At 35.6% G+C, this 23,341-nt stretch overlaps 1 protein-coding gene across 1 annotated transcript in view; it reads right to left on the reverse strand.

Moving 5' to 3' along the window:
- Window positions 1-23,341, reverse strand: part of STAT4 (signal transducer and activator of transcription 4) — a 93,474-nt gene that overhangs the window by 31,424 nt on the left and 38,709 nt on the right. The window contains exons 4-8 of the mRNA XM_007114599.2: window positions 9,018-9,116; window positions 6,108-6,200; window positions 5,103-5,181; window positions 2,063-2,148; window positions 405-556 (exon numbers count right to left, since the gene is read on the reverse strand). Coding sequence (XP_007114661.1) covers window positions 405-556; window positions 2,063-2,148; window positions 5,103-5,181; window positions 6,108-6,200; window positions 9,018-9,116 — 509 coding nt within the window. The remainder of the gene's footprint in view (window positions 1-404; window positions 557-2,062; window positions 2,149-5,102; window positions 5,182-6,107; window positions 6,201-9,017; window positions 9,117-23,341) is intronic.

The raw sequence follows: 23,341 nt of genomic DNA on the forward strand, positions 1-23,341 counted from the left end.
AGAGGCCACAACAGTGAGAGGCCCGCGTACCGCAAAAAAAAAAAAAAGAGATATAATGTTTGAAGCCAGTGCTTCTCATGCCCTTCAAGAAAGTGTATTTATTGCTGATTTGAAAAAGTTCATTTGAGTCTTTTAAGATTGATATATTAGATAAGAAAATAAGAAATTCTTATGCATTCTATAGATTTCTATAGACGCTTTATTCTTCTCCCCAAAGGAATGGAAATTAAGAACACTCAGACAATTACATCCATTTGTTTTCAACGGTAGAGTTCCAGCTGCTAATAAGCCATCAATAAGCTGAATGAATTGACATTTGGGTCTAAGCCTGTATTCTCTGGCTAAGCGACACTGTTGTGTACTTCCTGTGGTTTTCACTAGAAACTAAATTCAGTTCGTTTTACCAGTTTTGGAGCTGGTCGAGCCCATTGTGGAGTGGACCTCCAATGCAGGCGACTTGCTGTCGCCTCTTCCAGTCTTGCAGCTCCTCCACCAGGGTGCTGTTCATTAACAAGTCCGTCTCATTCACTATTTGTGTCATCTTACTGAGGGCTTCCTGAAGACAAAAGTGACTACTGAGAAGATTCTTATGACACACAACCAAAGCTACTCATAATTTAACCTATAAAATAATTTGTCTGACCTGGGAGATAAAGCCTTGGTTAAAGTTTTGACCAAATATTTTACCAAATACTACCTTCTATCTGCCATAGCACTGCCTTTTCAAATAATTAAATTATTGCAATTCAATAATGTCATGAAGAAAGAAGCATGACCACAGTTAACATTCTCATAATAGCACATAATACTCTCATAATATCATTTACTATAAGTAGGTTGAATTTGTAACTCCTGTGACAATATTGAATCCCATAGTCATAAAAGCCATATATCTGCTTCTTAAAAAGCCATTTATAAACTGAATTTATATTCTTATAAATATGTTTATGCATTTATTTTTAAATGTACTGGCTAGAATTTAAGCCTTTCTGTGTTAGTTTTTAGTACCACTTTATCTGCGTTTGGGGAAGCATAGTGGGAAAATATAACTTTCAAAGGCCTAGGGACTAGAAGATGGGAATTTCTACCCTGGCTTTGCCACAGCTATGTGAGTTTGGACAAGCCATTTAACTTTGTTGGGACTTGATCTTCTCACCTATACAGTCAGGTGAATGGACTGAATTATTTCTAAGATTCCCCCTCTCCTTAAAATCTTATTTAAAGTAGAATAAGATGGCATGCATTAAAATGTATAGCACAGATTTATTATGCATAAAAGCATTAAGTTTATCTTGGGTTAAATATGTACATGTTTAAAATCTGATATATAACTGTTTAAGTTTATAATTAATTTAGGGTGAAAATAAATTTTACATTTATCTGTGCTTACACAAATTCCTGCACAAAAAGATGAAGCCAAACTTTTAGAAATAAACTATTGATTTCAGTGACTGGTTAAATTTCAGTTGCGTCTATTTTCAAGGAGAGGTAGAATTGAGAGATATTTCTTCTCTTTTAAAATATTTTATTGAGCCAGAAAATTTTCTTCCTCTCCTTGGGAAGAGGTTAGATTGAACACGTTCAGGTCTCAGTGGACTCTCCTGAAATCTACAAAATTATTTAGCACAATGTCATTTTTCAGAATAGAAACTGGGACACTTATTTCTGCAACAAAGTTTTAGTAGTCGTCAAGTAATATTTTAACTATACATGTGCAGTAGAGCCCATCCCAGCATATTAAGTATAGCAACTAAAACAGTCATGTCTGAAAGAGTGGCAAATAAAAACTGAGTAAATGTTCACCTTGAAGTTAATGGTAGCTACAGTACATGTGCCACATAAGCAGGATAAATAGACTCTAGAAGGGTTCTGCTTTGGAAACCTAGGTGAAGAAGCATGGCAAACAGTATGATACTCTTCCTAGAAACACTGCCTTTTATTCATTCAGCATAAATGGAACTGATAAAATCAAAGAGCTTAATTTCAGAGCTTAATCTAGTAGGACTAGATGTAGAAAAAGGAGAAAAATAGGCAAAAGGCCAAATTAAAGTTCTTCACTAGCCTTTCTTTTGAAGTCCAGGCTGTTCAGCATTTCCTGCAGAGTCAAAACTTCCTGATTCATTAGGGCGCTGTTCTTGTCACCCTGATCTGTGAAGGAAAAGAGATCAGACTTAGAGTCCTCTCCAAGGCGAAGCTCTCTGTCCTGAAAGCCAAAGCCAGCTGTAACCTGCCATCCTAAGATCCCATGATGCAAGAGCCTAAATGGGGCCATTAGTGATGAGCTTAGAAGTAAATCCCTGGCTGCCAGGAAGGATTACATCCAAACATGCCAGAGATGAGCTCTCTATCATACAGACCTTGAGAGAACACCATTCTTCACACAATATTCCTTTTGGGGGCAGGGAGAGAGGAGAATATAAATGTTTTTATAACGGATTCTTTATTAGATCATCTCTACATTAATAATGACCTTGGTTGGTTGGGATGTGTAAGAAAGAAAAGGGGCCCTTCTTTGTGCCTATGATTAAATCATATTTGACCCCTCCTGATGCCTTTACTCAGTCTCCTGGAAGAGTTGCCGTTTTATAGTACATAGTCTCATTAACTAATAAAGACTAAATCCTTTGCTTTCTCTTTTTCTTTGCAAAACAGGCTAGCCTCACAGTAAAACCAGAGGAAGTGGGAAAGAGTTGCAAATTAAGAAAAATCTCTGACTGAACAAAACCCAAAATGATTTATCCTCTTAAACGACAGATGTACAATAAACATCAAATTATTTAATTTGAACTTTAAACTTATTGGTATATAGTAAGTGACTGCTTATACCAACTGCTCATCTCTATAATAAATGAAGTTTTGGAATGCTGATCTGAATTGTGTTATTGTGAAAAGAGGCCCCTGAACAACGCTGTGGCAAAGTCCTCGACAAAATAGCACTGATTTCCAAGAAGTCATTTCTGGTTGTATTAATTCACAAATTCACGAATTCCTAGATCCCATATGTAGCAAAATCCTGCTGATATGGCATTTTATCATTTCAAAACTTCATTAGCTAATACTTTCCAGTCTTCACCAGCAAAGATATAACTTGTTTCCCACGTATCTTTCATTTCCCTTAAAACATTTCCTTTCACTTATAATCAACAAAATATTTGTTGATTAAGTAATAATCATTTTTATTCTTCATAATGCTTAGGAAGCACTGTAAGATACTAAAGTAACTCTAATTGTAATATATTAAGTTCAAAATCTGTTTTAATGTAAAACAGAATATTTTAATGTATATTCTATTTCATAAAATTCATAGGGGCTTCCCTGGTGGCGCAGTGGTTGCGCGTCCGCCTGCCGATGCAGGGGAACCGGGTTCGCGCCCCGGTCTGGAGGATCCCACGTGCCGCGGAGCGGCTGGGCCCGTGAGCCATGGCCGCTGAGCCTGCGCGTCCGGAGCCTGTGCTCCGCAACGGGAGAGGAGGCTGCTTTCAATGAATTGTAATGCTTGATTAAATGTGCAGTTGTTCCAAACCTTTTAAGAATCATGGACCCCTTTGATAAGCTGATGAAACCTGTGTTTGTGTCATTTCTTCCAAAGGAAAAAACATTGTACATACAATTATGAACATATTTAATAACATTTTATCGGAGTCAAGACATCCTGAAGGTGCCAGAAGAACATGTCACATCTCACTTATGCCAGGAAAAACGAATATCCTCTCTTTTAAATCTTAGATGGAAAGTTAATAAAGAATTTGATCACAATCATCCATACTACTTCCTTCCAGATAAATTTTAAGCTAACATTTCAGTAGTTAAGGATGATTCTGTAAATCATCTGTACAAATAATTTATATCTAATGTGTTTTTCAAAATTATTTTATTTTATTTTGTTTGTTTGTTTGTGTTTTTTTTGTGGTACGCGGGCCTTTCACTGTTGTGGCCTCTCCCCTTGCGGAGCACAGGCTCCGGACGCGCAGGCCCAGCGGCCATGGCTCACGGGCCCAGCCGCTCCGTGGCATGTGGGATCTTCCCAGACCGGGGCACAAACCTGCGTCCCCTGCATCGGCAGGCGGATTCTCAACCACTGCGCCACCAGGGAAGCCCTCAAAATTATTTTAGAATTACAAAAAAGTTAGGAAAAGAGTACAGAGTTCCCATATATCCTTCATCCAGCTTTTTCTAGTGTCTTAGATAAGCATAGTACAATGTTCAAAGCCAGAAGATTAACACTGGTACAATCCTATTAACTAATCTAGAACTAATGAGAATTTCTCCAATTGTCCCACTAATTGCAACACACTTTAAATGTTATTACTTGTAAATCTTAGATTTTATAAATTTTATCATTCTTTCCTTACATTTCTTAAAAAACATCTGATTGTAAACAACCTCAATATTTAACCACAATGAAATAGTCAAATAAATTTCAGTGTCCTTACACTTTGGTATTTATACAATTATTGAAATTATGTTTTGAAGATTTTTTTACATGAGGAAATACATAAAATAAACCTTTAGCTTAAAATGCTATACAAAAAACTATGTACAAGATGATTTCAATTTTTCGTAAATAAATAGGTAGGTATGTATTTGAACGTGCAGGAAAAAGGCTGGAAGAAAATATACTTACATTTTGACAGTGTTTATATCTAGATAGCAGAATTTTGTGTGGTTTTTAATTTTGTAATACTTTTTTCTACTTTCTAAATTTCCTACAGTGAGTCACATTTCTACTTTTAATTTTTAAAAATTATATGAAAAAACTCACCTAGAGATAATATTAGTAATTTCCTGATCATATTAGACAATTATTATTACTTTTCTTAGTTGTGATAATGATATTTTGATTCTATAGGAGAACGTTCTTACTTTTTGGAGATGCATCCTGAAATAGGGGTGATTTCTCATGAGCTTTATAATTTACTTTGAATCATGGGTAAAAAGATATATTTATATGGAGAGAAAAGGAGGAAGCAAAATAAATTAACTTCTCCTGCACACTGTCTTCAAAAAAAGGGATCAGTTTATCAATTCTGCAGGAAAGACGAAACTCTAGTCACATTGCCTTTATGTCCCTATGTGGAATTATAGACAAAACAAAAACTTACCCATTGTCTGAATTGTTTTATACCTGTAGTCAAATTCATCTTGCAGATCTTCTAAATATTTGGTGTCTTGTTCTGTCATCTTTTTACAAAGAAAACATACTCTGTTGTTACAATTAAGCACGTCAATGCAACAACATCATCCATCATCAGTATTTCAAAATACACTGTTTGGTGCTTGCAATCCCCAGTAATATCCCAGACTAACTATACAGAATCTACATTTCTAAAGAGCTAATGCCCATGAACATTGAATAGCACTAGAAGAACCAGACTGAAGTTGCTCTTCCATTTTCTCTTCCTGAGTGTTTGCAAATTTCAGCATTTTGCCTCTCATTTCTCAGTTAATTCCAAATGATGCAACTAATATCTTTTTGATCTGAGAGTATGGATACTTTTTTCCTTTTAGCTCCATACAACTCTGTATTAATGTACCAACTATCTTTTTGCTTAAAATCTCCATTCTCAAACAATATAGTTTATGACAATTGAGTCTAAATTTTTTTCCTTTCTACCTCTTAGAAAAAAAATATCGGTGGCTCCTCTGTGTCTCCTGTTCATTTCTATCTTTGAGATTTTTACTTTTACTCTTCTCCAAACCTGGTGATGTTTTTCTGCTCAGATATAACTGTGTCAAGATCTGAGCTAAAGGCTTTTCCTACAGTATTATCTCACATAGTCCTCACAACAATCCTGTTACAGTGGTTATCCTCACTTTTACAGATGAAGAAGCAGAGGTTTAGAGGTGTGAAGCAGCTTACTCGCCTAAGGTCACATGGCTTCTCACTGATGGAGTCTGGTGCAGAAACCCTAATCTCCAGTAAATTGAAGTTAAAAGCTTCCCACAAAGAAATTTTTTCTAATATGAACATAGTGTGTGAGAGATATTTATCTTATAACAAATTACCCTATGATTTCTATACGCACTAACTCTGGGCACATAAGAGAAAGATGCATAGTATGGTGACAACAGCTAGACTTTCCTGGTGTCTGTAAGGGATTACTCACCTGCACACTATTTTTAATGGCAGCCACTTTGTGCTCCACATTCCTCTGTCTTTCTGAAACTGAAGAACTTTGTAAGGATTTCTCCAGAGGCCCCTGGAAAAACAATGTCTTGAAATTTCAATGATGTTGATAAAACAGGTTTATGAAGAATGTAGTATATGTAATATACTTTGAACTGAGGTATGGATGAGTATGATATGAAATACTCTACAGCCATTAAAAACCATGCTGTAGAAAAATATTTAATGACATACAAGTAGTGTTAAATTGTTAAGAAATAGAGCAAATTATAAGACACCTTGTTTGTGATCTCTGTTGCTTGTATATGTATGTATATATATTTATACTTATTTATTTATTTATAAAAATCTGGATATATGTATAGACATGTAAACTCAAGTACATGTGACCTGAAGAACACACATCCCAAAATATTATCATGTGCTATCTTTGAGCAGAAAAATTACAGATGATTTTATGGTTAAATTTTTTTCCCCTAATTTTCTATAACAGACCCATATTGCTTTTGAAATTCTATAAAATGAATACATGTAATTTAAAAATTAGTATAGTGAAACTACATTAAGTTGGACTTAAATTCAGAATTAGGGATGTTGAATCTGCCAGGATGAGATTTATTTTTACATTGGAACAAAGGGAGTTTGCTAAAGAATATGTAAAAATGTTAGGCTGGTTAAATAGAAAGGCTAACCAGCTACTCCAAGCCCCATTTCTTTTTTTTTTCATATGAAGTATGATTTTATAACTTTATTTTTCATTCTGTAACACATTGTAAACATCTTTCTGTGTGATTAAATATATATGAAAATCATGATTTTTAACAGCTGTACTCATTATGTTTGAAGCTGTAAGGTCAGTGGAATGATGTGAAATGTTTCTGTTGGCTGCACAGAAGGACGACATTGTTTCCTTCTTTTCAAAGAACTTTTTAACAGTGATGTGTTCATCTGAGGATCCTAAATTCCTTTTCTAAATTCTAAGAGTAGCTTTCTCTTTGATTTATTCTCATGTGTGACATTCTGCACTTCCCTCCCACCACCTGAGTTCAGGTTTCCTGGTCTCCAGCCCCATCCTTCTCCTTCGCCCTTTACCAAAATTCAAAGGCAAGTCTGGAGATGTCAAGGCTCTCCCATTTTGCTCACCACCAACTACAGTAAAGTCCAAACTCTGGTGCTAACCACTTTGGGCTCCAAATGTGATCTAGCTTCATTTATGCTTTACTTTCTCTAGTGGGGGTGAAGCCTCTATGTCCCAGGCAGGTAAATGAAGAAGCAACCCTTTCTCTTCCCCTTATTCTCCCCACTTCACCCCAAAGGAGAGGATGGTTTATAGTAGGGGTCCCCAACACCAGGGCCATGGACCACTACCAGTCTGCGCCGTTAGGAACCGCAAGCCCCATTTCTTGGCCACTCTAATAATCTGGCATTGAGTACGTTCCTTAGATATAACGTTTACATAGATATCTAGAGTTGAGAGAATGTCAGTAAACCCTTCACCTTACACATGGATGGGGACGTATGGTTAGAAAGGATGATGACTTAACTAAGATCTATAGCAAATCAGTGGCAGAACCTCGAGTGGAACCCAGGTCCTTCACTGTCAATCAAGTGTTTTTTCAACTACATCACATTCTTCAGATGGGTAAAGCCTTGGTAAAATTCACTCTCATTTTGGCCCCCATTATTTGTGTGTGTGTGAGTGTGTGTGTGTGTGTGTATCTCCATATATTTGTCTACTGGTTCAAAATTTACAAACCAGTGTTTCTTTTGTGGTAGTATGTAGCACTAGCAGATTATTTGTGGAATGATTTTGATAAGCATCTATTCAAATAAATGTTTCTAATTTGGCTGATACCTGACATTTGAAGAGAACAACACACACACACAGACAAAATGACTAGAGATAAGAGGGCTACAAAAAAGGACAGCTCAGAATATATGAGAATATCATATATTAGTAACAGCATCTCAATGTTCACCCAAAAAGCACTGAATCAAACTATATTTACTTTAGAAACTCACTAACTTTAGATTTTAAATAAAATAAAGGTGATACCATTCTTCTTTATCATCTAAAAAATAAGAGTAAGTTGTTAAAGCTTCCTACTTCTCTAAAAACAACCATAACCTGACAGCAACTAAATCTGAGAATTTTTAATAGTTGAAAAAAGATACTTTTCTTGGATCTTCAAAAATAAATACACTAGTGTGATTTACTAACTTATGGAATGTGACATGTGGAAAGTTGATTATTCACATGCTCTTTCCTTTTCAAAAGGACTAACTGAAAAAGTATTCCCAGGGACTTCATATTCCTCTACTTATCTTTGATGGGGGCTCTGAGTTCATTCAGCATAGTGGGATAAAACTAAAATATTATTGGCAAGGCAAAGCACACTGAAACAATAAATAAGCAAATATTTATGGAGTTTCTGTAAGACAAAATTCCTGCTCGTGGAGTAGTTTGCACTTGTGGGGTAGGAAATTGGGAACTACTGAAGGGTTTAAGCAAGATCAATCCCTGAGGATAAACATGCAGAGAGAAACAGAGCCTAAAGGGTAGTTAGGAATTCAGCCAGGAGGTGGTTACTCTATTCCTCAACTGATATAGTAAGACCATGGACCAGAGTGTGAGCAATGGAAACAGAAAAGGATGTATAGACAGGATTCCAGAAACAAACTCTGGAAAGACTTGGTAGTTTCCTCAGTAAGGAGGCAGAGAAAAGGAACTATTCAAAGATAATCCCAAGACCTTGATTCCAAGTGACTGGAAGGATGATGGGACCATTAACATAGGTAGAAGAAGATGGCTGGAAAGAAGACTAGAATTTCTGTTTCAGAAAAATTGAGTTCCAGGTGATAACAAGATTACAGTGGAAGAAAATGTTACCTGAACAGGCATGTTGGCTGCAGCCAATATTCTCCTCTCTTCCCTTAAACAATTTGAAATAACCACAGACACATGCATCGGATTTCCATGAAATTTTCCCTGAAAAAAAGTAAACAAAAACAACACAAAATCTTAAATATATACATCACTCTTTGCTAATCAAAAATCATCTCCAAATAAGTATGTGAAATTTATTTGGGATTTGTTTCAACAACCTATTCTATTATAAAGCCACAGAAACAATATTGTGAATGTAGATGCCTATGCAGCATATTGCTCTGTCTCTAAAAGTTATTTTTAATAATTAAAAATAGTTCTTGAGCCCCTCTGTAGGAAAGGCCCTGAACACACACTCAGGAGGATCAGTTTACTTTGGGCTTAGGATAAGTTTCACAAGAGTTACTTCTTTGTAAATTATTATGAACTAGGGTGGTCCCAGCTGTTCATTTGTTAACTCTGTACTACATGGTGTGCCTAATGCACATCTTTTGGTCCCTGTTTGGTGCTCTTCATGTCAATTAGCTCATAACCATATCGGTATGCTAGAGAGAAACTCTATGACACACACTTTAGCAACAATATTTTTATGACATCTAAGTATATACATTTTTTATTACCGATGCTAATGGTTCAGATATTGTAAACTGGCAGCCTGTGGGTCTAATTCAGCCATAAGGTATGTTGTGTAAGTTGAAATATTGTAATCCCTTCAGAGGAACCTGTACTACCCATAGTTACCATAGTATCCACCACTGAGTGACCTAAGCACTCATTTACTTTACCTGCCAGGCACCTATAGGTTTTCTTGGTTTACAGGATTAATTTGAACAACACCATCATTTTAGTCAGTAGTGTTAAACTTCTTTGTTACTGGACCCTTCCATGGCAGGATTAACAGGAAACACAATAAATGTAGACAAATGCCTTTATTTAGTTTTCCTCTGACGTCCTGTCTGAAGGAGGTGCTAATTATCCATGAAATGGCCAAAAGGGCAATAGCAGAAAAGATAAAAGTGGAAAATTAATAATCAAAAGTAGATTATACAGACTAGTAAACCAAAGGGTCTTTCTTGGAAAGAAATGAGGTTATTGTTTGTAAACATTTTTAAGGCCTTGACCATTGCCACAATTTTATTAGCTGATGCATTCTAATTAGCTTTTCTATTTGTAAAACTAGGGTAAACACCAAGTATCTGGTTTCCTGCTTTTCCATATTCTATAGCTTTTAAAACGTTTTTCCACTTTAAATGAGAACACTCCAAAAGAAAAAAACAAAAATGAATTGACAGAAACTCTTAAGGTAAAGAAATTAAAATTATCCTATTCATTAAGCCAGGGATACCAAATTTCTGATTCCTGCACGCTGACAATTTCAGATTCTCCCTAGTTTGAATTTGTTCTTGTTTTTAAATTTTCCCATTGATTTGTTTTCCCATATACCTTCCATTTAACTCACCAAGAAAAGCTATGTTTGCTCATTTTGCCTTTATTTTTAAAATATTCCACTGATGAAAATAAAGGGTTTCTCCCAGCGCTAATTTGGAGACTGATATTTATGTAACATTGAAAGCTTTTCCTATCCAAGATCAGGAGTTCCTCTAAGATCCCAAGAATCACCACTATTTGTCTTTGTTTTTCTCACTGTTACAGGAGTTCTTCATTGTTGATTATCCAGATACTATCTTTCAGCATTTCTCAGCTCCTTTGTCTATACTTTTTCATTTTTCTTTCCTGCTTGAACTTCTTCTACCTTCCCTTTCAGATTTGGTTTCCCCCTTGTCTTGTGAGGTTAAATTATTCATTTTTTCTCCTTTGTTAAGAGTAAAGAATCACTATTGTTTTTATCCAGGCTATTTTTTCACTTTCCTTTTGCATTTTTCCTAACTTAGCTCTCACTTAAATGTATGAGATGAAAACATCTTATGGAAAATTGACCGCTATAGATTCAAAAACCAAAGTAGCACTTTTTTTAATGATCAGGTTTTTTAAATTTATTTTTTATTGAAGTATAGTTGATTTACAATGTTGTGTTAGTTTCAGGTGTACAGCAAAGTGATTCAGCCATATATGTATAATTCTTTTCCATTATAGGTTATTACAAAATATTGAATATAGTTCCCTGTACTATACAGTAGGTCCTTGTTGTTTATCTATTTTATAGATAGTAGTGTGTATCTGTTAATCCCAGACTTCTAGTTTATTACGCCCCCTCCACTTTCCCTTTTGGTAACCATAAGTTTGTTTTCTATGTCTGTGAGTCTCGAATTAGCATTTTAAATTTTCGTATAAAAGATGTAGTTATGTTCACCTTTCAGTAGTTACCATGTATATGGACCATGGACACCCCCCCCCACAAAAAAGCACAAACAGAAAAACAGAAACAAAAAAACAAAAGAAAACCCACCCCTAAGTGTGTGTTGGTGGGTGGAAGGACGGAAGGGAAATTGCCCTTTTTCTAGCGTGTGTCTGTCTCTCTTACGTGTAGGTACTGCAAATATCTTCTACTCTGTGGCTCTCTTTTCACTATCTCTTAGTGTAAATAAATAGAAGTTTTTAATTTTAGTGAAGTCAAATTTATTAACTCTTCTGTTTATGGTTAGTGCTTTTTATGACTTGAGAAATCTTTCCCTAATCTACAGCCATGGAGATTTATTCCTATATATATATATATATATATATAATATATATTTTTTTTTTTAAGCCTTTAGAATTTTGCCCTTAATTGTAATTCACTTGGAGCTTGTTAATAATGAGAGGTCTCTTTCACTTTTTTCTATATGAATATCAGTTCCAACAATATTTACTGAACATTCTGTTCTTTTACCACTGCGCTGCTGGGCCAACTGTCATAAATCAAGTGCCCATATATGGATGGTTTGCTTCTGACTCCATCCCATCTTATGGTTCTATCTGCTTTATCAACAGACTGTCTTAATTACTAGAGTTGTATAATAAGTTTTTTGACGTCAAGTAGAATAGCTTTCCTCTGCATTTTTCACATAAATTTTGGAATCACCTTGTCAAGCTACAAACACACATACACACACACAAAGTTGAGAATTTGAAGGGCACTAAATCTTTAGATACTTGGCATCTTTGTGTTCTAATCTATTTATTTAAGTCTTCTTTAATGTCTCTCTATTAAGCATTATAATTTTCCACAGAGATCTTATACATTTTTTGTTAGGTTTATTTCTGTGTAGCTGGTATTTTCCATAATGGATAGTATCTTTCCTTCCTAATTGTTTTCACTGGTATGTAGAAATATATTTGACTTTTATATATTGACTTTAAATCCAGCAACTTTGCTAAACTCTTAATAATTCTAATAATGTACTTGTAATATCTATTACCAAGTCTAAAAATTCATCTGTAGATTCTTTTGGATTTTCTGCAAATACAAATCATATCTTGTATGAGTATTGATAATATTTTTCCCCTTTTCATTAACCTAATATCAGTCAGAACTTCACCTTCATACTATGATTTATTTAGAAATGTATTGGTTAATTTCCAAAGATAGGGATTTTCTATTATCCTTTTTATTGATTGTTATAGATTTTAAAATTCTGATCAGAATAGATGTTCCGAATGACTTCAGTCACTTAAAATTTATTGAAACTTGCTTTGTGGCCCAGCATATGGACTTTTTGTAAATATTCCATGTGAGCTTGTAAAAAATGTGAATTCTGCAGTTGTTGGGTGCAAATGTCTTATACAAGGTTATTAACCCAACTTTGTTAATTGTTTTGTTCAAATTTCTGTGTCCTTGCTGATTTTTTTGCCTCATTAATTTTATCAAATATTGAAAGAGGAATGTTAAAATCTAGTTTGTGAATTTTTCTTCTTGTGGTTCTTTCATATACATTCAGACTTGTTATGTATTACTAGTGAGTCAAATCTTTCATTACTATGAACTTACCTTTATTGTTAAGAATGCTTTTTGCCTTGAAACAAAAATATAAACTATGACATAATGCTTATTATCACTTAGAATTTTCATTTCATCCTATTGAAAGAATTCTTGATTTACTTAAACCTATAGATATTTAATATCACATATTCACATCATACCTATATAAAAGGGTAAATATACATGAAATAAATTGGTTATGTATTCATAAAACTTCTTTGCATATTTACAATTCAACTTTTCTGAATCTCTTTTCAAATTAGATTCATTGGCATTCATGTATTTTCCCATAAAATAATGTCCTCTGGGCCATCGAGAAAGTCAGTGATACAGCATTTCTTTAAAATGTACAACACTATTATCTACATTCTGTGAGTTTTGATGCTAGCACTTCCTTGATCTTACCAGAAGTTTTCAACAGAAAGTTTTCAGACAAGAACCAGGACTCACTCACATTCCTTCTGCAAATGGTCCTGAAACGATTTGATGACTGAAGCATTGAGGGGTTGTAGTGGCCTAGTCATGCCATCATGATTCACAACCATTATACTTTTACATGAAATTATTAGGCAACTGTTCAGATACATGTCCATAAAGTCACTGAGAACTAGACTATATAGCAGGTTCCTAGACATCTGTTCCAGAAGATGTCTAACCAATCCTCTATCAGTTCAACTGCCACCTGTACTCTTTTGGTTCACTCCTAATAACATCTTTGAAGAAGTTCTTATTTGTAGACATTGTTTACAGTTTAAATTAAATATGGTGGTACCTTCAGCAGTTGGCAGTTAGGCATAAGATTACAGGGATACACTGCTTTTCCTAATCCAAACTCGTACTCTTGATCCTTTTAAAGATCCTTTTGGGGAACCCTCTTACACTTTTGGTGGGAATATAAATTGGTATAGCCACTATGGATAACAGTATGGAGGTTACGGTTAGGGTTAGGGTTGAAAAACCCTAAAAAACCTTAAAAAACTAAAAACAGAGCTATCATATGACCGAGCAATCCCACTCCTAGGCATATATCTGGAGAAGACCATAATTTGAAAGGGTGCACGCACCCTAATGTTCACTGCAGCGCTACTTACAACAGCCAGGACATGGAAGCAACCTAAATGTCCATCAGTACAGCAACGGATAAAGAAGATGTGGTGCATATATACAATGGAATATTACTCAGCCATAAAAAGGAACGAAATAGTGGCATTGGCAGAGATGTGGATAGACCTAGAGACTGTCATACAGAGTGAGATAAGTCAGAAAGAGAAAAATAAGTATTGTATAATATTGCTTATATGTAGAATCTAGAAAAATGGTACAAATGACCTTATCTGCAGAGCAGAAATAGAGTCACAGATGTAGAGAACAAACTTATGATTACCAAGGGGCTAAAGGGAGGGTGGGATGAAGTAGGAGATTGGGATTGGCATATATACACTACTATGTATAAAATAGATAACTAATGAGAACCTATTATAGCACTGGGAACTCTACTCAATGATCTGTGATGACCTAAATGGGAAGGAAATCTGAAAAAGAGTGGATATATGTATATGTATAACTGATTTGCTTTGCTATACAGCAGAAACTAACACAACATTGTAAAGCAACTATATTCCAATTTTAAAAAATAATAAAATTTAAAAAAAATCCTTTTGCATTGACAGTGTAATTTTGTCTTGTCAAAGAAAACCACCCCCAATTCCCAGCATTACCTATTTGATTAAACACATATTTTAATTTTTCCTCAATGGCATCATGCTGGAAGTTAAGTGCATTCTGTTCAAAATCAGCAGGAAGTTTCTGATAAATGGATATTGTACATCTTAATGATAATCCTGTGCAATGCATGATTCATTTACTCCAGCCTGCTATTGTGCTGAGATTTTATTCGTCTACTGTGAGGAATTTGCCGATTTCTCTTGTCACTGTAGCTTTGTGTATGATAGGCAATCCTTTTGCATGAGTCTCAATAATAAAATATAATACAGCTTCTACTAGTGGACATCTTCCTTCCTTTCTTACATCCTGCAAAGCACTTTATTTTTGCTTTCTAAGAAAATATGGAATTTAGGACCATCCATCCAGTGACTATTAACTTGCTTAACAAATATCAAATTATGCCCTGCTGATTTGTTCCTGTCCCATTCTGCATACATGAAAACTATTTGTTTCAATACTAAATCACAGTATTATACTGACGACACTTAAACAGCAATTAAATTCAATGTGTTGTACCAACTGTGCACATAATTCAACTGAAGTGACAACAACATGGATAGCTATGACCTAATTTTACATCACAGGAAATGGCAATGCCATTGTGAGTGCTACCTGACAATAGCAATTAAGAGATGCTATTGAATGTAAGATGCGTTTTGATTTCAGAGATGTTAAAATGCAGAAAAATGGTGTCTTAGAATCAACAAATGTGCTATTTTATGATTTGTGCTGCTTTATGCTAAATTCCTTGGCTTTCCTTCAAATTCTACTACGTTCCATCTAATTTCTAAATTTGACCTGTCACTAAAGAATGACTAGTTCATCTACTCTTTTTCCCCCAGGTGGTCCAAGGAGTACCAGAGTCAGAGGTAAAGGAAGTGATAAGGCTGCTCAAAATAACCTCCTCCGTTCAGGTGGCACGAAATTTGAGATTTCACAACTAGACTTTCACTCTTTTGAGTTTCTTCCCCCAGGATCCCCTATAGAATGCAAAGATATGAGGGAGAGTTAACACTACATTTAATTAATTTCCTCTGCATTGTGAAGGATTTATCAGATGTGCTCTCTGGCTGCAGTGACCTGGTACCTGCAGGTTGAGAGTAATAGGTCCCAGGGCAAATAAAAGAAGTTTCAGGAGAGCCTTGAAAGAGGAAGGCAACAGTAACCAAAGGGGAAGTAGGATTCTGAAGGAACATGTAACCAACAACTGTCTGAGCCTAGATTTCTCTAGAAGTTAACCCTGAGACAAAGATTCCAGTGCAAGAAATATAATTGGGAGTTCATCCCAAAAAACACAGTTATGGGAGCGGGTAAGTGAGAGGAGGAAGAGAAGGCATCCAGTAAAGGGTGTGTTATCCAGCCATTGGCTAAGATTGGCTGGGAACCCTGGGAATAGGGTAGAACATGTGCCTTAGAGTTATCTACCCAAGGCCTTTGGGAACTGGAGTATTTTTACATCAGCTCTTGTCGTTATTAGCCCTAAAGCAAAAAGACACAGATGCTGGCATTTTTAAGTCCACCTGACTGAACTAAAATGATAAGGTCCAAGGGGATATGGGCAGGGCAGCCCCTGCCTCTGCTATTCCAGCTCTCCTCCTAACCTCAATTTGAGAAATTTTTGACTTCTCATTTTTTTAAACTACCTGCAACCTTACTAGACTCAAATGTTGATATTTCTTCTTTTATGGTACCTCTGAGATATGAAGCAGTTGTCTCCAGTTACAGAGTAAAATGTTTTCATTCATGTTTTTATTGGCAATCTGCAATCTACTGCACACTTCTGGCTGCCATCTCACTCTCTCCCCTTTTATCATCCCAAGTACTGCTGTTAAATCATGTTTATCCTAGCTCCTTACCAGTGTGAAACACACTGGCCATGACAACACGCTCTCAGCTTCAGCCTCTTATTGTTTCCTTCCCTTTGTTCTGAGCACATGATTTTTCTTAATGGCTTCTTCCTACGATCTCCTCACTAGAATCATAAGGATATGTCTACGGTGAAAAAAAAACTACTAAATTGAAGAAGAGCTAATCCAGTTTGTCTTAAGGCTGATTTAGATGTAGAATGGTCAGTCTAATAGATTTAAAAAGCAATTTTCTTTCATGATAATTAAAATAACAATAAGGTACCACTCTACATCTATTAGGTTAAAATTCAAAACGCTGACCTCACCAAATGCTGGTGAGGATGTGGTGCAACAGGAACTATTAAATGGTACAGCCACTTTGGAAGACAGTTTGGCAGTTTCTCACAAAGCTTAAAATACTCTTATCATACAAACCAGCAATCATGCTCCTAGGTATTTACACAAATGAATTAAAAGCTTATGTTCACATAAAAATCAGCATACAAATATTTATAGCAACCTTATTCATAATCATCAAAACTTGGAAGCAACCAAGATGTCCTTGAATGGGTGAATGGATAAGCAAACTGTGTAGATTTCTATGACAGAGTATTATTCAGTGATAAAAAAGAAATGAGCTGTCAAGCTACACAAAGACATGGAGGAAACTTGAAAACATTGCTACGGGAATACTGTAAGGCAAAACTATGGAGACAGTAAAAAGATCCGTGGCTGCCAGAGGTTTGAGGGGAGGGATGGAGGGCTGAGTGGAGCACAGGGGGTTTTCAGGGCAGTGAAACTATTCTGTATGCTACTGTGATGGTAGATACATGACATCAGGCATTTGTTAGAACTCAAAGAACTGTGTAACACAAAGAATGAACCCTAATGAAAACTATGAACTTTATCTAATAATAATGTATTATTGGTTCATCAATTATAACAAATGTACAACACTAATAATTCAAGATGTTAATAATAGGGGAAAGTCTCTGCCAGGTGTTCAGGGGAGAGGCTAAGGGAGTATATGGGAACTCTCCGTACTTTCCACTCAATTATGCTGTAAACTGAGAGAGCTCTAAAAAAAAAAAAAATTAAGCCTATTTTTAAAAATTGTCATTCTGAAGTCACAGTTCTCACATACTTTGTGCTATTCCTTTTGCCAGGAATGAACAAATTCAAATGACTAGAGTTGCCTGCCTCTCTTGTTCAGTTAGTTTTAAATTCTCTCATCACCACAAAGATTTTCTTGATAAAAGAGAAGTGAGGTATAGATTCTCCATGGATACAAATAATTAATGCCCCATTTCTATTTATGCTAATAATAATACATCCATCTTAAAACAAACTAACTAAAAATTAACTGCAGGTATAAATAGTTTGTCTTGGTCTATTTTTTAAATTAAAAGAAAATACTTCTTAAAGGCAACAAGTATGTTTTTTATAAATTTGGAGTCTATTTCCGGCAGCATGTTCTATGTCTGTGAAGGCTTAACTCATCCTAGACAATTGCTCTGTGAAGCAGCTGGAGCATTCTCTATATAAAGTCAGGGGAACCCGCATTTGTGGCTGTTACTAGCTGTGTGACCTTAGGCAAGTCACTTCTTAACCTTCATTACTCTAATTGCCCCTAAGTCAGTTGAGATAATAATACTTATCATTTGTCATAAAGTCATTGTGAGGAGCATGCCAGACAATTGAGAAAGAGCTTTGTAACTTGTAAAGCGCTCTAAAAATCGAGGGAGTTTTCTATGTTGCCTCATCAGGGTGTTAGGAGAGTTTAAAGCTCATAAATGGTAAATCAGTAAAAACAAGATAAAAATCTTCTTATTAGTTTCACAGAAAGGAAGAAAACTGATTAAGAAGCCAATGAACACCAAGTTGTATTCTGGGAAATATATTTACATGAATACAAAATAAACTCCAGAAAAAGGAAGACTATGTATTGGGGGTTTTCAAAACATTAAAGAGTAGGGACTTGCCCAGCATTTCTTTAGGATTAACTTGCACACGGGCACCAATGCATTAAAAGCTGCTTTGAATAAAAACTCAACTCATACGAGCTAGCAATGAGAAATAATAATACAGTGCTCCCACCTGAGCATAATTCATAACATCTTTGGAAGAAAATGATCAATACTACATTTTCTATGCAAAGAAAAAGGCCTGGGAAGGAATGTGATAAACTCTCATTAATGATCATCCTTGGGGAAATGGGATTGGGTGGCTGGATATTTTCACTTTTACCTCAATTCTTTGGTATTGTTGGAATTTTTAAAAATCATTAAGCATGTGTTACTTATATGATTAAAACTAAATAAGTAGTGATAAATTACACACATATACTCCATATCAGATCTTTCTCTTTGCTTTATTTATGCAAAGGTTTTTGTAAAAGATGAATGTTGGCTTTGAAAGTTTGTTATTCAGGTGAGAAGAGAAAAAAGGAGAGTCGGAACCTAGTTAGATCATTATGATGACTAAAATTCAATGCTTTGGGGGAACTCAGAGTCTTGTAATTGAGATAAATGAATTGCTTAATTCAAAATGACAGGAAGAGAACAAGGTAGATGCTAACAAACTCTACTTATCATTTATATGTTTGAACATAACAATAACAGAACCTGTCATTTACTGAATACCTATTATATGCTGGGTGCATTATAAAAGCTGACAATAGCCTGCAAGGTACACATTAGGAAGCCCAGAGGTCATGTCATTTGTGAAAAGTCATAGAATTCAGAAGCTAAGGTGAAGGAGCTCTTCAAAAACCAGATTTATCTCATTCCACAAACTATGACCTTTCCAAATCACTACTGCTTTATAAAAAATGCATTCCTTGTTTATTTAACTGGACCCCTATAGCCACAGGTGCATTTGATTTTATTTTCCCTGGAAATTATCTTTATAATATTTCCTATGATAAATCTGTTCAAGGATTAACCTTTCTTTACGGAACCTCAAGATAGTTGCAGTGGTTAAACAAACCAACAGAAAATTACCATGTGTTTGATTGTAAAATCATTAAATCGCTTTTCCTGAGATGACTTAGGTCTTAATAACCTCTGGCAGTTATACTTGCTATTTGTAGAGGCAATCTGACATGGACCCTGAGTGTCCCTGTGTGATCTTGCTGGTATGCCAAGAATACAAGGCCCTGACCACTCATCACTCGTCTCATTTTTCGGGGTTGTATTTGCAGCAAGCAACCTTAAGTGATGAGCTAACGTCTCCCCCCAGCTAAAGAGCAGGCTTGCTTCCCCTGGCTATAAAAGCAGTGAATTCCTCAAGCCAATTGTTCCTCTCCTGTTACACAACCCACTGAGTGTGCTGGATCTGTGTCACCCCTGTAGGACCTGGGGGACATGGGAAAACAATGCACATGGGCATGAAGCTCTGACTACTACTTTTTCTGTGAATAATAAAGTCTTTGCCACTGATCCGGAAGTCTCATGTTTTATCTGGCACCCATGAAACAATAACAAGCTCATTTGTTAGTTTGAGAGAAAAGTAAAATTCTAGATCTTGCACACTTCTCGATACCAGTTTGTATCATAAAACTTATCACATAGCATTTCCATTATTTATTTCTATGTCTTATTCCCCATCTATACTCAGCATCTTTCAAAATCAGGAACTGGTCTTCTTCAAGATGGAACTTGAAGTAGCTGTCACCTTATAGGAACCTCATAAATGCTTGTTGAATAATCAAATGAGAAGATAAATAAATTACAATAATTCCTTCCTAACTGACAAAAAATAGAAAAAGCATATTATTCAATCGCAGTGCTGGTAAAGATGCTGTCTTTAAATCCTTCGGGAGTTTTTATTAGTCACCTAACCCTAGTAGCCAGGAAGATATAAAACTAGCGTCTTGAGATTAGTTGGAAGAGGACAGCAAGGTATGAAATATTCCTGGAGATGGCAACTTTGCTTCTGAAAGACCTGATGGGATCCTCACCCTGGTTGACCATTGTCACTGGTAGTGAGGCTGCATTGGGGAGATGTGAACAGTGGGGATGATGCTCTGAGTCTCCTGCTCTCTGTATGGTAAGACACATCCTTTACTGATAGTAAAAGAATCGAAGTCCTTATGTCTAGTAGGATCCTTCAGTCACCCTTTCACCCTTGCTCTCATGATAACAAGGATACATCATCATTATAATCGAAGAATATTTAGATGAGAGTATTAAAGACAAGAAAATGGAATCCTAAACGTAAATATTGATAAAGAAGGTATATACACATCTCTCTTGTTGAGGATATAAGTGTATATATAGAAAAAACAAGAGACTAATAAAAAATTCTAGAATGAATAAACAAGATGACACTTTTTTTCTACACTGGCAATAATCATCTCAGACTGACAAAAGGGATAATGTTGCATTCAAAATAGTAAGGAAAGTATTTTTAAAACTTAGGAATAAATTTAACAAGAAAGGTACACATTTTACAACAATTAAACTAGGGTCATACTAAAGACTTTAAACAAGGTCTGAGATGGCATAAATTAAAAACACAACATAGAATAAACATAACAGAATTTTAGGATGTGGGACTTTATCCTAAAAATGTTAATTATCCCAAAATGAATATATATATTTAATGCAATTGAAGTTAGACTTCCAAGAGTTGCTTTTGGAGGACTTGGATTGAAAGAAAGAGGCAATAAAGTTCATATGAAAGAAATGTTGCACAACAGTTAAGAAAATTACAAAAGCTAATTAATTTTTCAGTGCTTAAAATACATCAGGGAATTTTCTAAGTGTTCTATGTTTTATTTCATTTAATCTTCACAGCAACTGTTTGTGATCAGTACTATCATCCTGATTTTACAGAAAGGTATGCTGAGATAGAAAGATGTGAAGCAACTTGAAGCCAAGATTCAATTTGACTCCAGAGTGTGTGCTTTCAACCAATTAACCACCAGCTAGCTCATTGTCTCCAAGTTGAGGGGAGGAGGACTTGCCATACAAGATCCTGAAAAATACTGCAAACTGTAGTATATTTATTTATAAGGTATAAATATACTATATAACTTACATTATAATCAATAGCTTTGACATATAACTAGACTAGCAGAGCATAACAGAGGGTGGTGGAGAATTATTACATGAGAAAATTAACATGCAAAAAGATGGCATTTCAGTTCAGTTGGGAAAAAAATGATTATTTACAGAATCTTGCTAGTATAATTGTCTATCAATCCAGAAGAAAAAGTTGGATCTCTATAGAAAGAATTCTATATATATTAAAGACAATTTTTAAAGAAAAGTTAGAATAAAATTCAGGAAAACATGTATAATTTAAGAGTTGGGAGACTTTTAACCAAGGCTAGACCCCTCGAAACTATACAAAAAGGTGGATTTTTCACCACATTTAAAGATTTTTTTGTATGGAAAAGGTGTCATAAAGCCAAAAGACTTATGATAGATTGAGGTAAATATTAGTAACTCATATGAAAGTTATTTACCATGAAAAATATTTTTAAAGTAACATTTTAATATATAAAGAACCCTTCGAAATTGATGAGAGAGCCCAATAGAAGTAAGTGAATGGGGAATTGACAAAGGGCACATCCAAGTAACCAATAAATGTGAAAAAGAATGCCCAGCCTCACATGTAGTCAGAGAAAAGCAAAGTAAAAAGAGATACTATTTCCTAACAATCAGGTAGGCAAAAATGAAAAGGAATGAAAATACCTGCTATTAATGGAGTTATGGGAAAGATGGTCTTCATACACTTTGTTGATGGAAATGTGAATTTTACAACCTATTTGGAAAGCAATCTTGACAATACCTATTAAAATTTAAAATACTTATATCAATACCTTTGACTAGTAAATACATTTCTAGGAATCTATCCCATAAAAATAAGAGCACTAGCCCGTATGGACACACCCACAAGGTTGTTTGTTACAACACTATGGTAGAGAAAACGGGAATTAAAGTGCTTGCTTCACTAATGGGAATGGCTCAATAAATTATGGCACATCCACTCCATGGACCATTTGCTACCATTAACATCCAGAGATTTCTGTGATATAAAGTTTGGAAAGCAGAGAAACCAACAAAACTTCTCATTTACAAAATTCCGTAAAAACACACACAATAGGGACTTCCTGGTGTCGCAGTGGTTAAGAATCCACCTCCAATGCAGGGGACACGGGTTCGAGCCCTGGTCTGGGGAGATCCCACATGCCGTGGAGCAACTAAGCCCGTGAGCCACAACAACTGAGCCTGCGCTCCAGAGCCCGAGAGCTACAACTACTGAGCCCGCGCACCACAACTTCTGAAGCCTGCATGCCTAGAGCTTGTGCTCCGCGACAAGCCACCACAATGAGAAGCCTGCACACCGCAACGAAGAGTAGCCCCCTCTCCCCTCAACTAGAGAAAGCCCGCGCACAGCAACGAAGACTCAACGCAGCCAAAAATAAAATAAATAAAAAACAAACACACGCAATATACGTGGAGATAAACTATACATGTTCCCATTTTATTTATAAATCAGATCTAGGTATGGAAGAGTGCCCATTGATTGTTAACACTGATGCCTTTGGGGGTGACGGTGTGGATGGAGGTAAGGGAAAAAGAAAGGAAAAAAAGTTTGTAATAAAAAAGCAGCATGTTTTATGTCTAATTGATGGTAAATTATATGTGAGTGTGCAGTAAAAACATGAAAAGATAGTGACAAAAATGATAATGGTGGTTATTTTATTTTGGTGGAATTTTAGGGGATTTTTAGTTTCTTCTTAGACTTTTTTGTGTGTGTGTGTGTGGTACGCGGGCCTCTCTCTGTTGTGGCCTCTCCCGTTGCGGAGCACAGGCTCCGGACGCGCA

The sequence above is a fragment of the Physeter macrocephalus genome, chromosome 2, assembly GCF_002837175.3.
Source record: "Physeter macrocephalus isolate SW-GA chromosome 2, ASM283717v5, whole genome shotgun sequence".
Classification (NCBI taxonomy): domain Eukaryota; kingdom Metazoa; phylum Chordata; class Mammalia; order Artiodactyla; family Physeteridae; genus Physeter; species Physeter macrocephalus.